Source organism: Peromyscus maniculatus, chromosome 16 (assembly GCF_049852395.1).
Source record: "Peromyscus maniculatus bairdii isolate BWxNUB_F1_BW_parent chromosome 16, HU_Pman_BW_mat_3.1, whole genome shotgun sequence".
NCBI classification, from domain to species: Eukaryota; Metazoa; Chordata; class Mammalia; order Rodentia; family Cricetidae; genus Peromyscus; species Peromyscus maniculatus.
Genome location: NC_134867.1, coordinates 14801549 through 14818770, shown reverse-complemented (window position 1 = coordinate 14818770; position 17222 = coordinate 14801549). Strand labels below are relative to the sequence as shown.

General features: G+C 46.4%; 1 protein-coding gene across 1 annotated transcript in view; it reads left to right on the top strand.

Annotated features, from left to right (window-relative positions):
- The window catches only part of Slc22a16 (solute carrier family 22 member 16), a 40841-nt gene extending 27483 nt beyond the window's left edge, over nt 1–13358 (top strand). The window contains 1 exon segment of the mRNA XM_076553009.1: nt 13098–13358. Coding sequence (XP_076409124.1) covers nt 13098–13358 — 261 coding nt within the window.
- Nucleotides 13359–17222: the final 3864 nt, after the last annotated feature.

Here is a 17222-nt window from a genome sequence, read left to right as displayed (position 1 = left end):
CATGTCCCTGGCTCCCTGAGATGACCTCATCAGGAACATCCCCAAGCTGTAAGAACCTCTGAGGTATCTGATAGAAACCCTCAGTCCTGAGTCTCCATGCTACACCTGCAGACACTCCAGGAGAGCAGGATTTTAACCAAGTTCACGGGTGATTCTGAGTTGTCTCTTACTTTCTTGGAGACTGTCTCAGAGATCTGGGAGTACAGGCCCTTCCAGACCTTGAAAGATTCTTCCTACCATTTCCCATGAAAATGACATGTAAATGACACAGGTCCTTTGGAAGTTCTGGTTGGGTGCTGGAGTCTCCTTTTGTCTTAGCTTCTTTTCCTCTGGGTTGTCATGTCTTTGGGTTTCAAGGGCTTTGATGAAACACCACCACCAAAAAGCAACTGGAGGAAGAAAGTGCATTTGGCTTACACTTCCACATCACTGTTCATTACTGAGGAAGTCTGGACAAGAATTCAAACAGGACAGGAGCCTCGAGGCAGGAGCTTCTGCAGAGCCAGCGGAAGGGCGCTGCTTACTGGCTTGCTCAGCCTGCTTTCTTCCCGAACCCCGGACCATCAGCCCAGGAATGGCACCACCCACAGTGGGCTGAGCCCTCCCCCATCAATCACTAATTAAGAAAAATGCCTTACAGCTGGGTCTTATGGAGTCCTTTTCTCAACGGAGGCTCCCTCCTTTCAGATGACGTTTGTGTGACAAGTTGACGTAAGACCAGCCAGCACCCTGTAGAAGAACGTGCAGGTTTCAGGGGTGCATCCTGCGACTCCCACTCTTACTGCAGCCCGTGGTGTCCGGATAGGATAGCTGAGGCCAGAGACGTCACACATCAGCTGCCAGACACATAGGTGGGACCCTGAGAGGTCAGGAAAGGGTCTTTTCTCCAATGATCTTCCAACCTTTTTTTGCAGAATCGTCTTATTTTCAAGTTTAAAATAGGGATTAGAGCTACAGTAATACCATGAAAGGCCTGTGCTCTACTTTCCCCCTAAAGATACAGCAGCCCTGTTGACAGTCCTCCCCCAGATCCTCCAAGTAACCTTTGCCTATCGCCCACTTGATTGAGTAGTTCTCCCTCCTTCCCTCCCCCTTCCTCCTCACTCCTTCCTCCCTCCCTCCCTCCCTCCCTCCCTCCCTCCCTCCTCCCCTCCCTCCCTCCCTCTGTTTCTGTATAGACATTAAACCCAGAGCCTCACACCTGCTAGACAAGTACGGTCCCACTGAGCTATGTCCATAATCTCTTTCCCCCCTTCATTTCTAATTTTGAGACAAGGTCTTGCTAAATTGTCCAGGCTGGCCTTGATCTTATGTTCCTCTTCCCTTAACCCCTCTGAGTACTAGGATTACAGACATGTACCATGATACCTGGAAGAAGCTTTTATTTTCTAAGGAAATTTTTTTTTCAGTGAGTCTATTTCTTAGCCTATAGAAAAGCCAATCTTACTGGTAACGGAAGGAGAATCTGGCATTTAGCTTTTTCAAAGGACATTGGCTAACTGCTCACCCAGTGGTACCCTGCCTGTGAGTCTGTTACTGCCATGCGTTACAAGTGTGGAAAGAAACTGATTTTAGAGATGAGTCCATACAACACCATCCTAGAAAATTTATTAGTCTAGACACAGCTCAGTCTTTCTCTAGGAACTGGCTATGTCTACTTGCCTTCTTGGGCAGAGACAGTCAGGGCATGACTGACTGGGTAGATGCACTGTTCTGGCTGTAGGTCAATGGCTCTGTGGGTGGTTAGGTAGAGAACAGGTGGACAGACATAAATCCAAAAGGAACTTAGCAGAGCCCCCGCTACCATGTGGGGAAAGAAGCAGACTACCTTCCCAAACAACTGTGCACTTGCTCAGTTGTCTGAGGGTAGATGTGGGCTTTCCTTTTCCCCTCCAGGTCACCTGGAGTGTGTGTGTGTGTGTGTGTGTGTGTGTGTGTGTGAATCTAATAATAAACACACCTTCTTTACTCCTCAAAATGATTCTGTGAGCTCGCTACCATCGTCTCCAGTTTACACACTGTGGAACTGAGACTCAAATGAGATCAGGTTCTTGGCCAAAGACAGGAGGAACTCAGCTCTGCATTTCTGGACCCTCTCTGCCATGCAGTGGAGATGCGCAAGGGCATTTGTGGAAACAGATCTGGGCATTAGCAAGGGGTGAGCTGCTTGTTCTGAACTTTGGGAATGGAGTAGAAGAAAGTGTTCAGGGCAAGGGGTTCTGGGAGTCCTCAAATCACACCAGGACAGTGGCCGCCCTGTGCAGCTACCCAACAACAGGCAGGATAGAATGCAGAGGACATTGGGGACACTGGCATGACACAGCACAGAGGGGAGTTGTATACTTGCCAACTTAGGCTGGCACCCTGACGGTGCAGAGACGATAGCATTCTATAAGCCAGAGCACATGGTTGGCTGTGGCCTCTGGGTGCCTCTGAGCTCTTGGATGATTTCTGCCCAGCCTGGGATGGTGGCAGGTGGGGTGGGTGGGAGGGGGAGGGATGCCATGGGTACCCCTAGTTCCAGATCTGTTCACAGCATATGTATCTGCTGAGAGAATGTGTATTATATGCCAAAAGATGGCAATACAAACAAACCACGTTGGTTGGCATTGCCATTATGTATATGATGGTATTTTTTAGACCACTTTTATTTAGTTGGCTAGTTTACAGCCACAGGTACATTTCCTCAAAAATAAGCCGGACAGGTAGGAATCGAGAGGGACAGAGGGACAGAGGGAGGAAAGAAAGAAGGGGAGAGGAGGAGAACTCAGTATATGAATATTTAATACAAGGCATCTTTAACAAATTCTGTAGGCTTCCTGAACATCTTAAGATTGCATGTGAAACTGCGTATGTGTGAAATCTCAGAAGAGTGTCACACTTAAAAAAGTTTGTAGATGTAACCAACCATCTTATTAAATAAGAAACACAGAACCAATGCAAAGAAGAAAGCCAAGAGATCAGAGCTAAGAGCCTTACTGCCTGCTGCAGCTAGCCTCTTAAGCCAAGAGACCTCTCTGAAAGGAACCTACTTCCTGTGAGTTTGTCTTTATATAGTCTTTCTGTTCTGCCTTCTCATTGGTTGTAAACCCAAACACTGCCTCATCACTGCCTGTCTGTAGAGACTTCCAGGTCTTCTATGGTATTGAGATTAAAGGCATGTGTCTCCAATGCTGGCTGTATCCTTGAGCACACAGAGATCTACCTAGCTCTGTCTACCAAGTGCTGGGATTAAAGGCGTGTGCCACCACCACCACCACCACCACCACCACCACCACCACCACCACCCCACTCTTGCTATGGCTCTAATAGCTTTGACCCCCAGGCAATTTTATTTATTAACATACAATTAAAATCACATTTCAGTACAAATAAAATACCACCATATAAGTTAGTTACTTACAAATGTGTATGACCTAGGAAAAGATAAATTACCATTGACTTTTTGTTGTTGTTGGTTTTTTGAGACAGAGTCTCACACTGTAGCCCAGGGTAGGCTCAAACTTGTGGCAATCCTCCTGCCTCAGCTTCCTCACCAAATGCCGGGATTACAAACATGAACAGTCATGCCCAGCAGTTACAATGACTCGAAAGACGCACATTAAAAGCAATCTTTGTTGGGCTGGCAATGTGGCTCAGTGGTAGAGCATCTGTGTTAGGTTCATTTCAAAGCTTTTCCCAGTGACACACTTTGCCTAGCAAGGCTCCACCTCCTAAATTCCATATCTTCCTTAACAGTGCCACAAGCTGGTGGAGATGAATTGTTCAGACATAAGAGTCCACAGGAGATGTTTCCTATTGAAAACACAGCATTCCTCCCTTGGCCCCAAAATGCTCATGGCCATCTCATGATGCAAAATGTGTTTAGTCCAACTTGAAAAGTCCCTGTAGTTTTCTTTAACAGTCCCAACAGTGTTTAAAAGTCCAAAGTCTCTTTGGAGACTCAAGGCAACCTCTCAACTCTGACCCACTGTAAAGACAAACAAAACCAAATTATCTACTTCCAACATATGGTGGTATAAAGTATATATTCCCATCCCCAAAGGGAGAAATTGAAGCATAGTGAATGTTAGGGCCTAGAGAAGTCCCCCAAAAGATCACCATCCATGTAAGCAATCAACAAGAGTGTTTATTATCTCAAGAGTAAGAGTTCCAGCGTGCTGGGGTTACACATCTGACACAAAGGCAAAAGAGCAACCCCAAGAGAAGCTTGCCGGCTCCTTTTATATACAGCCAAAGGAATTCTAAAGGCAGTGAGGTCATTTTATCTAGGATTGGCTTGTGTGAGTGGCAACCATATCAGTACCTTCCTGATTGGTTAGGGCTAGCAGGGGGTGGCTAAGGCCATAGTTTTACCATTTTTTGGCAAGTATGGACAAATCCCAGATTCTGTCCTTATTCGGTTATTACCTTGAGCTACAGGGAGGGCTGGCTCAGGTCTGGTACCTGCAGTTCCCCTCATTTCTTTTGGGGGGATGTTGGTGATTGATTGCCCTTTGTTCATGACTTCCTCAGAAACTGTCTGTCCAGTTTCAAGAAGCAGGAACTGAAGCCTAGTTTTTTTTTTTTTGTTTGTTTGTTTGTTTTTGGTTTTTCAAGACAGGGTTTCTCTGTGTAGCTTTGCACCTTTCCTGGATCTCGCTCTGTAGACCAGGCTGGCCTCGAACTCACAAAGATCCGCCAGGCTCTGCCTCCCAAGTGCTGGGATTAAAGGCATGCACTACCACCGCCGGGCCCTGAAGCCTAGTTTTTAACTGAGTTATTAGGAGCCTGTCATGGTATTTGCCTGGCCTCCTCAGTGAATTGAAAGATTGTACCAAAGCTAGCCTAAAGTCTAGCTGGACAAACACCAGATCCTGTAGCTTCGTGTCCAGTGTCTAGAGATTCATTTTCAAAAGCTTAGGTGGCTCCACTCACCCAGCCTTGTTGCCTGCCACACCCCTCTCTTTCTCTCGTGCTGGTCCCACACGCTGTATGCAGCATGCCTTGGCAGACACTCCACAGCTTTGGCATCTCCAATCACTGTAACCTAGGCTTCCCCTTCGTATCTCCAGGCAGTGGCTTCTCAGGGCTCCCTCCCAGGGACCCTGCCCCTGGCATACATTGCCTGCCCTTATCAGCTCTCTGAAACTGTGGAGGAAGAATTCATGACTCTTTCAATCTTGCATCTTTCATGCCTCTAAAGTCAGAATCATGTCAACAACACTGACAAGTTCTGCTTCCAGCTGGGGATGGAGACTGGCCACTGTAGAACCCAGTTCCAGCACCTTCCATTTGCTGAAGCTGGTTGAAAACTTCCCAGGCAGTTGCCTTCCAGGAGAAGAAATGCCCTTGGGCCCCCAGTTTACAAGCCCTCAGGTGCTTTTCCTGTTTCCCAAAAGAGCAGAAGCCTTCTCTTTAATACAGCCTCTTTCTCAGTACATGTCCTGGCTGCACATTTAAGCTTCCTAGAGTTATTTTCCTCTCTAAACTGCACATTTTTGATTACTTTCTGTCCTATTTATTGCTCATTTTAACTACAGATCTGCATAGGAGTAATCAATAATAACCTTCCACAGATTCAATATTATGCTGTCATGGAATTAGTCTATTATTTTTAAATCTGGTCTCATGTAAATTCTTAGAACATAACCAGAATGCAGCTAGATTCTTTGCTAAAATAGGACATGATAGTTAGTTCTCATTTTCCTCTGAATTCTTGAGCTAGGCATCTGTCTTAGAGTTTCTATTGCTGCGAAAAAAAAAAAAAAACAAAAAAAAGTTGGGAAGGAAGTCAGGACAGGAACTCCAACAAGGCAGGATCCCGGAAGCAGGAGCTGATGCAGAGGCCATGGAGAGGTGCTGCTTACTGGTTTACTTCCCATGGCTTGCTCAGCCCACCTTCTTGTAAAACCTGGGACCAACAGCCCAGGAATGGCACCACCTACCATGGGCTGGGCCCTCCCGCATTGATCGCTAATTGAGAAAATGCCTTACATCTGGATCTTGGGAAGGCATTTCCTTATCTGAGGCTTCTTCCTCTGATGACTCTGGCTTGTGTCGAGTTGACACACAAAACCACCCAGTACAGCATCCACTCTCCACTTCTCAGCATCACTGTCTTCCAGGCTCCCATTAGGCTTGTAGCATTTGGTGGCTTTTTTTAGCCCAGAGTTCCAAAATCTCCCAAATTCCTTCCATAGAACAAAGACCTGAAATCCACATGGTCAGGCTCACACAGCAATGGTCCCAATACTTGGTACCAATTTTGTGGTGCTTGGTATCAGTTTTATTTCTGTTGCTATGGTAAAATCCTCCACCAAAGCCCATTTTAAGAGAGAAAGGGTTTATTTTTGGTTTATAATTTGGGGCTCGGGGTAGAGTCCATCCTGGAAGCAGGAGCATGAAGCTGACCTGTCCTATTACATCAGGAGTCCTTAAGGGAGAGCAAAAGGAAGGGGGGGGGGCAGTCTCTAAAACCTCAAAGTCCACCCTGGTGACACTCTTCCTGACTACTAATATATTTGTATATGTGTGTAGTATGTGTGTGCAGGTGCATGTGCACTTTGTGTATGTGTGCGTGTGTGCATATGTGTGCAGAGACCAGAGATCAGCCTCATACTTTCCTCAGGAGCCACCCATCTCTGAGATACGATCGCTTGTTGACCTGGGTATTACCAAGTAGTCTAGGCTGGATGGGCAGCCAGGGATCTACCCATCTCTGCCTCCCTGGTGCTGGGAAGACAAACATGCTCTAATACTTCTAGCTGTTTTATGTGGATTCTCAGGCACAAACCGAAGTCTTTGTGCTTGTGTAGATAACATTTTATTAACTGCACTTTCTCTTCAACTAACAGAGTTTTGTAGAATACACTAGCGTAACCTCAGAAGAAAACAAAGTGTTGAGACTCATCAGTGTCATCTTGTACACACAAGTGGTACATAAATTCCTTTTTAGGAATCAATGGCCTTTTGGAGTAGCACCTGTAGCTAGAGTTTTCCTGCCTTGCCCACAGTTAGGACAAATCTCTGTCACCCACCAGTCCCACAGCCACTCAGACCCAACCAAGTAAACACAGAGACTTATATTGCTTACAAACTGTATGGCCATGGCAGGCTTCTTGCTAACTGTTCTTATAGCTTAAATTAATCCATTTCTACAAATCTATACCCTGCCACATGGCTTGTGGCTTACTGGTGTCTTCACATGTGGCTTGTTATGGTGGTGGCTGGCAGTTTCTCTGACCCAGCCTTCCACTTCCCAGAATTCCTCTCCTCCTTGTCCCACCTATACTTCCTCCTGCCTGGCCATTGGCCAATCAGTGTTTTATTTATTGACCAATCAGAGCAACAGATTTGACATACAGACCATCCCACAGCAAGCACCCATATCCCAGGAACAAATGCTCAGTACAGTCTGCTTCTTTGGGGTACTGGAGCCCAGCCTCTTTAACCAGCTGACTCTGAGGTTAAGAAATAGCTTTGGTCAGTGTGGCTTGCTTTTCTAGATACATTCTTTGGATACATGGGCAACTGCTCTTGGTAGGGGGACTCTCTTGTATTTAAATATTAAGGGAGAGTGGTGGCCACAGAGCACATGATAAAGGAGGTGAGTTACCCCTAAGCTCCAAAATTGTTATGAAAGGGGAAAGTGCATGATGCTAGGGTAGAAAGCAAATCGTGAAGATGACCAGCTGAGTCGAGTGAAATTGGTCGTCCTTGCCAATGACTGCCTAGTGCTGAGGAGATGAGAATTAAGCAGGACACCATGTCGGTGAAATCTGATGCCCACAATTACAGTGGTTCAGAAAACACTACAGTAAGTAGCCAGCTCTTACTGATCCAAGTGATTTTGAAGTCACTGATAGCTTCTAGAACAGACTGGAATATAAAGTTAGCTATGCAAGTTTGAAGTTCAATAAGACTTGAGAGAGCTTATTTATAGGAAAAGAAAGAATACAGGGCCACCTGATGAACATAGAAAGTGTTCAGAAAGTCCACCACCCATTTTAAAACACGGGATTTTGTGAAAACATCTCCTTTGAGCTAGCACTTTTTTCTTACAGGAAGGGAGGGAGGGAGTCAAGGAGGGAGATAAAAATGTTCTTTAAAACGAGGAACCAAACTCACAAAAAGAAGACAGACAGATCCATAAAAGCAAACTGCAATAAATTCACACCAAAAAATTAAATAATTGTAGGGAAGGATATTTGCAAGGGCATTTTAACAGCCATAGAATAGAAAGAATCTTTCATTTAACAGATACTCACATGGGCTTAAGTTTTAAGTGCTTTGTCGGTGTTAATTTTTATATAAAACAGATACTACTGTTTCCTCTGTTTCCAAGCAAAGAGAAAGACTTGCAGAAAATAATTATTAGCCAAGGTCTCACACCATAAAGGAGACAGAGTGTGGCGGTTTGAATGAGAATGGCCCCCAAAGACTCTTACATTTAAATGCTTGGTCACAAGGAAATGGCACTATTTGAAAGAATTAGGGGGTGTGGCCTTGTTGGAGGAAGTGTGTCACTGGGGCTAGGCTTTGAGGTTTCCAAATCTCAAGCCACACTCAGTGTCTCACTCCTCCTGCTGCCTACAGATCTGGATGTAGAACTCTCAACTGCTTCTACAGCACCACGTCTGCCTGTGTGCCACCATGCTCCCCACCATGATGGGCGTGGACTAAATCTCCAAAACCGTAAGCAAGCCCCAATTAAGTGCTTCCTCTCATAAGAGTTGCTGTTGCGATGGTGTCTCGTCACAGCAACAGAAGGCTGACTAAAACAGAGTTGGTACCAGGAGTGGGGTGTTGCTATGACAGCCCTGATCATGATGCTTGTTGGCAGAAGTCAGACTTTGGATTAGGAAAGCAGTTCAATGTTTTAAGTAGGGCTTAATGGGCCATTTTTATTATTATTATCAGGAGTGTGGAAGACAGCATTGCTGAGAGCAGTGTATATTATAATGGTCCAGCTCAAGAGGTTTCAGATGGAAGGAAAATTAATAAGTGACCTAGAGAACATTCTTGTGATATTTTGGTAAAGAATGTGGCTGCCTGAGGCTAAACTGAAGAGCTTTGGATTAATGATATTGGCAGAGAAGATTTCAAGAGAGCCTGGTATTGACCATGTCATATGGTTATTAGTGGCTACTCTATAAATCAGATCTATAAAGAAAAGGAGCAGCTGGGCGGTGGTGGCGGTACATGCCTTTAATCCCAGCACTCGGGAGGCAGAGCCAGGCGGATCTCTGTGAGTTCAAGGCCAGCCTGGGCTACCAAGCAAGTTCCAGGAAAGGCACAAAGCTACACAGAGAAACCCTGTCTCGAAAAACAAAAACAAAACAAAAGAAAACAAACAAACAAAAACAAGGAGCTGAGAAGGGAAAGATCAAAACGTATAGTTTGAGGGAAAAAGGAGGACTAGGAAGTGTAATGGAGCTAAATCTAGTGCTCAAGGAGATAAAAAGTTTAAAGAAAAGCCTGATGCTAAATGGAATAAAGGGAGTGGTGACCTCAGGGCAAGACCCCACCCAGCTCAACTTCCAATTCATGAAAAGGAATTAAATGAAAGTTTAAGCAGTGAAGGAAACCATCAAAACCAGAAAGCTGATGAAAATGTATTTGAATGAGGGGCCGAGTTCCAGCCCCATTAAGCAGCAGAACATGGCGGCTTCAGCCACATGATTCTGGCTTTAGAGTCAAGGATATAATAAGAGGGGTTGTGGAATCTCCCTCTGCAGCTAAGGAGAGCCACTAAGGCCAGGCATATGTCAGGGGGGTCCCTGCATGGAGGCCCATAGAGGCCATTAAATGAAGCTGTGGAGATGAGGTCTGGATTGTGTTGGAGACCCCAAGGTGTTGGAGATGCCAGAGTCATGGAATACCTGCCAAGGAGAGCTGCCAACAGGGAGTAGAACCAGCCCAAGGGAGAGAAGTGTGATGCAGTCAACAAAGAAGGAGTTGAAGTTCTGAAGAGCCTTTTGACATCAGGCATGGAGAGGCAGAGTTTGGAGTTTGCCCAGCTGGTTTTTGGTGTAGCTTTGGTCCAGTATTTCTTCACTATGTCCTCTTTCCTCCCATTTGGAATGATAATGTACATCCTGTGCATTGTTGTTGAAAGTATGAATGGGATCTGCCTTTTGGTCTTGATGTGTGTGGGGGTTACAGTTAAGAGATTGCCATGAGTCTCAGAAGAAACTTTGAACTTTTAAACAGTGTTGAGACTGATAGACTAGGGGGCCTTTTGAAGTTGGACTGAATGCATTTTTACATTATGGTATGGCTACATGTAGAGGGCAAACAGATAAGCTCTGGAGAAGCTGGGAAGGTTAAACACACAGTTTACATCTTCACCCGAATGGGACATGTAGCTACTCATCCTGGGGATCCTTTGCTGTCGGATGAGAGGTTCTGTTCATATCTCCCAGAATTTATGTTTTTACTTCTCCAAGACCCTCTCCCCCTAAATCTGGAGCATTGTTTTTAGACCACAAACCCATTCTTATGAGTGATGTCACCTGTGCTTTACAGCAGCCTAAGTGACCTCTGTGTTATCTTAGGGCCAGGCCAATCCTGACACCCACAGGTATGTGTTTACCTCAGCCTTTCTCCCTTATCTTGAGCATTGTTTCTGAGTCAACAAGAACTCATCTTACAAACGAAGCCATATGTACTTTGCTAAGAGTGTCAGTGTAAACATGTCTTCAGCTTTGTTGTACTCATGGGGCTGAGTTTATTGTTATCTGAATGCTTCCCCCCCAAAAAAATTGTGCTGTGCTTACATATGGCTAAAGTACAATGATCTGGGCCAGAGGCTAGAAAATCGGACTGAGCTGAGTTTCATTCTTTTCTCACCCTGATCAATTGTTTGTTTATCCCTGCCTGCTGTAAAGCCTGCAGGGAAACTCTCACAGCTACAAACCTATGGGAGCTGGAGAGTAGAAGGTGGTGGTTGGAATAAGAATGGCCCCTATCGGCTCATGTATTTGACTGCTTAGTCATCAGAGTAGCCCTACTTGAGAAGGATTAAGAGGTGTGGCCTTGTTGGAGTAAATGTGGCTTTGTTGGAGAAGTGTGTCATGGGAAACTGTGAACAAGGCCCAATTAAATGCCTTTTCTCATAAGAGTTGCCTTGTTCATGGTGTCTCCTCACAGTAGTTGAACACTGAGGAAGACGTAGAGCTTGGACTCCAGCCCACACACCGTATCTGTTACATTAAGTCAGTCCAACAAGAGAATGGCACCAAAGGGAATGTCGCTGCCGTCAGTTCCCCCTCCACTTCCTGTCCCTGAGGGCCAGTCCCCTCCTCCTGGACAGCTCTGGCTGCAGGGACACTCCATGTTCACTGGATCCTCGTGTCAATGTGCCTTTGCTGGGTACAATAGATGCCGCCTGCTGTGTGGAATGAGTTTTACAAAATGATTACTTTTCCCATTCAGCCTGTTTGTTGATATTAAATTGCCTCGGGGAGCCAGTGTTTTCTCCTTGAGTGATGGAAAACACTAATTGAGAAGCTTTTATTTTCTCCTTTGAATAGAGGTCCCCGAGAATCACTTGTTTTTATGCGTATGTTCTCAGCCGTTACTTAATCCAACAGAAGGTCAACAATGAATTCGTTTTTCTGTGCTTGTCGGCTCACTTGGCAAAGTTGTGTTCTGTCTTCTTTTTTTTTTTTTAAAAGGGAGGGAAGAATTACTTTCTCACAGTTTCGGAGGGCTCAGTCCATGGTCCTTTGGTCCCATGCACTTTGGTGGTATGTGGTGGAGGAGGTAGTTCTGGGTGGGCAGGAAGCAGAGAAGGCAGCAACTGTATTTTGAGTGTTGATGTTAAAATAACCACCCTGCTAGGTTAAAGAGAGAGAGAGAGAGAGAGAGAGAGAGAGAGAGAGAGAGAGAGAGAGAGCAAGAATGAAAGAAACAGCCGTTATCCCAAGACTTCCAGTCAGTGGCAAGGGCAGAAGAGCTAACATTGCCTGGCAGAGATCTGGCTGGGGCATGGGGCATGGAAGTGAGCTGGACCCCAGGCTAGGGTCAGAGAGGCTGCCTGCAGGAAGGGACCTTGTCTGTATACAGGGGCCAGGATGAGTTAGCCAGGGGGAGGGGAGAAGAGGTCAGGCACAGGGAACAGAAAAGCAGAGGTTTGGAGGAGAAGGGGCACTGGCCACAGGCACCATGGCCAATGACTATTGTACAGAGCCCGGGAAGACGGCAAACAGCCCAGAAGAGCATCTTCCGTGATAACGTTCAAACTACAAGTGGGACAGTCACATCCACAGTCTCTGGTGGTCCTTGGTGGCCGGGTGGGTGTCTGAGGCCAGGAAGAGTCACTGAAAGAGCTGGAGGGATCCCAGGAGAAGGAGCAGGCGTGGAAGAAAGACCTGTCAATACGATGTGGGCAGGGTGCCTGTAGATGGCTTAGGATGAGACCCTGAGCTCGGAGATGCAGATGCCCAGGAGTAAAGATGTTAAAGGGTGGTGTGAAGAGGAAGCCAGGAGGAGACTGAAGGGCAGACAGGAGTAATGACTGAGCTCCCCAGGGTGGGAGTGGGGTGGTGAGGATAGCAGCCAGGACAGGACAGGGCAGGACCTGTCCCTGAGTGCCCGGGAAGAGCAACTTGTTGGGGAGGGACTGTCAAGCTGCCCAGGGGAGCCGAGAAGGGGGACAGAGGGGGAGCTGGGGACGGGGGGGGGGGGGAGGGAAATCAAACACACGTCCTGCTTGATAGACTATCGCAGCAGCGGTGACAGGATCGTGAACATGTTTGTCATGAGACAGTAATGGTGACCGCTTGTGTGTACGGATTATGTATGACGAGCCAGGCACTGTTCTCATCCTTAAATGCCTCAGCACCTCAGCAGTCCCTGTGGGCAGGTACTGCCCTGTGTGTGTGCTGTGTATGTGTTTCCGGGGGTGTATGCACAGGGCTTTGGACACGTGGGGGCCAGAGGTTGTTACCAGATGCCTTCTCCAACTCCACCTTCTAAAGACGCTGCTTATGGGTGTGTGGTGTGTGCATACGGGCATGTGCGCCACAGCCCATGTGCAGAGGTCAAAGGGCAGCTCCGTGGTGCCTGCTCTCTCATTCCACCTTTACATGGGCTCTGGGGATTGGGCTCAGGTTGTCAGGCTTGTGCGGCGAGCACCTCTACCTGCTGAGCCACCTGGCCGGCCCTCCGCGTTGTATTTTGAGACAGGGTCTCTCACTGACCTGGAGCTCAGCGGCTTGGCTGGGCTGCCAGGCAGTGCTCCGGGAATCCAGCTGTCTCCAGTCCCCCGGTGCTGGAATGAAGGGTGCATGCTGCTCCGCCTGGGTTTCTACGTGGGTGCTGGGGGTCCACACTCAAGTTCTCATGCTTATGTGGCAGACACTACTGGTTGAGCTATTTCCCCAGCCCCAGGGGATGCTGGTCTTAGTTCTGTCTTACAGATAAGGAAACGGAGAAGCCAGGGCATTAAGTAGTTTACACAAGATCCCAGGGGTGCCAAGTGACAAGAACCTGAGCTGAGTGGGTTTGTGAGTTATAATGGCTTAGGACTGACTGGTTTTCACTGAGGGAAACAGTCACCCGGAAGGGAACAAGTCAAGAGGATGTGGGAGGGGGGGAAGGACTCCTGGGGAGGGTGACAGAGGTGGCTGAGGGGTCAGCGAGGGACTAGAGTCTAACTGGAATGAAGGGATTTGTCTGACCAGGAGGGTGGAGAGGTGGAGGCCTGCCGGGGTGTTTTTGAAGTTTGTGGGGTGGTGGGAGCAGGTAGGGGCAGCAGGATGGAGGACCGGGGACTTGAGGACCTGTCTACTGCTTGGCTAGCAATTATTCCTGCATGGCGTGGCAAGGAAGTGTGCCTGGGATCCCAGAATTCTGGAGGCGTAGGCAGGAGGATTGTGAATTTGAGGCTAGCCTAGGCTGCATGGTGACGTCTCAAAAAAGCTGAACTTGTTTAGGAAGTCAGATGCGCTCTTCTTCACCATGCAGTGTAGCAATCATTCTTCATTATCTTTGCTTTGTCTCGGTAGGTTCTGACTCACTGGAAGACTCATTTAGTTATTTGTTCCTCTTCCTCATCATTTACTGGTGTGATGGATAAAAAGACTCCTTTTTATGCCAGGCATCCCTCTTGGTACCCACTACCTGTTTGTCTCTGACTCCAGTCCCTGGAAGATAAGTTCCCAGTAACCCTGACTCAGTGACCCCATCCCCACCCAGAGATGTAAAGCTGTGACCATCTACTTACTATGTTTTGGCTAACTGCTTTGTGGCTCTGGAACCTGCTTATGCAGACATTCGGGTTGCCTTGGGTACCTAATCTCAGCAGAGTAAAACAGCTCTTGGCTCACTTGTGCGGACGCTCAAGGTCTTCTTGTGGGTTTCGCCTTTGAAAATCCCTCCCTCAACCCCTTCTCACGGCAACCTCAAGTTCAGCTCAGAGACTGTTGTCCTGACAGCAGTAATCAATAAATCATTTAATTAGAATTGAATTGAGTCTGTGGTCTTTCCCCAGGGTCAGGAACTCCATGACACTGGATGATGCACTATACTAATCCCTGAATATGGACAGGGCTGATGAACTCAGGGCTCAATTACCTGGTTTCTGTACACTCTGGGGTCAAGAAAAAAAATGCGTTTTTTTGTTGTTGTTTTGTTTTTTCCTATGCCACAGCTCCTATATCAGAGCCTGGAAGGGAAATAATGCAAGCAGGAGCTGGTGCTTCTTGGCCAGATGTCCCTCAGTGGTTTGTGAATGAATGCAGACTAAGCCTCAATGATGTTAAAATGAACTCCCACCCCAGTACAAGCAACCTACAGACCTCAGCCAGCAACAGACACACCAGTTTCTAATGTCACTCTATTGCCCTCTGAAAGAAGGGTTCAGTAAGTTCTTATTCTCTGAAGGGTACATCTCTTTTTGTGTATCACTTACTATTATTGTTATTATTATTATTTTTTTTACATTTCTTCTAGATGGTATTTGGAATCCTGGCCATACAAGGATGGTTCAGGCGAAGCCCCTTCTGAACCTGAGCAGGCAGTTCAGGTAGAGCCGCTCCCAAAGCTGAGAACACTGAGATGGAAAACCCGGAAGTGATTAACCTGGGGGATTCTGAGGGTGATAAATAAGTCATCCATGGCACCCAGCACTTGGGATGTTGACATCCATCGTGACTTTCTGTTGGAGAGGTGTTATTCTGGCCTCCCACGTTACTTATGTATCTGCATAACAATGTTGTGAGAAAGCTTTAAACAATTGTTTTGTAAAAGTCAAAGAAATAAAAACCAGTCTGAGAATTCTAACTCTTTTAAGCTGTGGATTGTGACTTCTTTGTTCCTCCTTTGCTTTCCTTTGCCTTGGTTTTCCTACCCACCCCTTGCCCTTGCATATGTTTGGAGGTGCCAGTGCTCCCGAACCTTTTCCCTCCCCAAGGACCATCATCTAGGAAGGAGGTATGTGAGAATTTTTCTTTCTTCTTCTTACTCCATGCTCACCTTTCCTCTCTTCTCTCCCTCCTCTTTTTTTGTTTGATTTTTCGAGACAGGGTTTCTCTGTATATCTTTGGTGCCTGTCCTGGATCTCACTCTGTAGCCCAGGCTGGCCTCGAACTCACAGAGATCCACCTGCCTCTCTCTGCCTCCGAGTGCTGGGATTAAAGGCGTGCGCCACTGCCGCCCGGCTCTTTTTGTTTTTTTAAGAACAGATGATCACACTGTAGCCTATGCTGGTTCCAAGCTCACGGCAGTCTCCTTGTCTCAGCCTCCTGAGTGCCGGCGTTATGAGAATGGCATGCTGTCTACGGCCATACCACTCTGAACACGCCCGACCTCATCTGATCTCGGAAGCTCAGCAGGGTCAGGTCTGGTTAGTACTTGGATGGGAGAATGGCATGCTATACACCAGGCTTTATGAGTGGGTTTTTATGGTGATATTTTATTTGTACTGAAATGTGATTTTATTTGTATGTTAATAAATAAAGTTGCCTGGGAGTCAGAGCTAATAGTAAGCCATAGCAGAGCTGGGCGTTTGTGGAGCATGCCTTTAATCCCCGCACTTGGTAGGCAGAGTTAGGTAGATCTCTGTGTGGTCAAGGATACAGCCAGCATTTAATCTCAATACCAACCATAGAAGATCTGGAGGTCTGTACAAACAGGCAGTGATGAGGAGGTCATGTGGTTGGGTTTACAACCAATGAGAAGGCAGAACAGAAGTCTATATAAAGACAAACAGACAGGAAGTAGGTCTCTTTCGGAGAGGTCTCTTGGCTGAAGAGGTTAGCTGCAGCAGACGGTAAGGCTCTTAGCTCTGATCTCTTGGCTTTCTTCTTTGCATTGGTTCTGTGTTTCTTATTTAATAAGATTGTTGGTTACATCTACAGGTTTTTTTTTTTTTTTTTTTTTTTTTTTATCAAAGCCCCTTGAAAATTCTGACATTCTTTCCTTGATGGTGAATCTTTCTCCCAAACTTGTTAAATGATGTTTGCCTTTATTATGAAACCGTAAGAAACCAGAATTACAAAAGGATGTCTTGCTTTCCAGCATGCTTGAAGGTGCAAATTCAGGTTTGGGCCAGTTATGTCTGCCAGGGTCTGGGAAATGAGTTTTTAGTCTGATATTTTAATTTTCCTCCTAAATTTACTGAATTCTCTCTGTAGGTTTATTTGACAGCACAGAGAAATGGTGGCATGCTAGCACATTGCCCAGTCAGCACAGCGTTCAGGGGCCATTTGGCTCTGTTGCCAGGTTAACTCGTGTGCATTCCTGCTCTCTTAAGAGAACATATATGGGGGCTGGAGAGATGGCTCAGCGGTTAAGAGCACTGGCTGTTCTCCCAGAGGTCCTGAGTTCAATTCTCAGCAACCACATGGTGGTTTACAACCATCTGTAATGAGATCTGGTGCCCTCTTCTGGCCTGCAGGCAGAACACCATATTATACATAATAAATAAATATTTAAAAAAAAAAAAAAAAGAGTACTTACTGCTCTTGCAGAAGACTTGGGGTTGTTCCCAGCACTCATAACCTGCTAACAACCATGTGGAACTCATGTTCCAGAGGACCTGATCTCTCTTCCCATCTCCATAGGTGCTGCATACAAGTGGTACATGGGCAGACAGGGAGGCAAAACAGCCATATACATAAAATACAAATCAATCGATCTTGTAAAAATTCTCATTATAAGATAACTTTTTTAATTAATTAATTTTTTTAATTTTCTAGAAATTGTGTCCTCAATCTCATTTTTAAAGCAAGGTC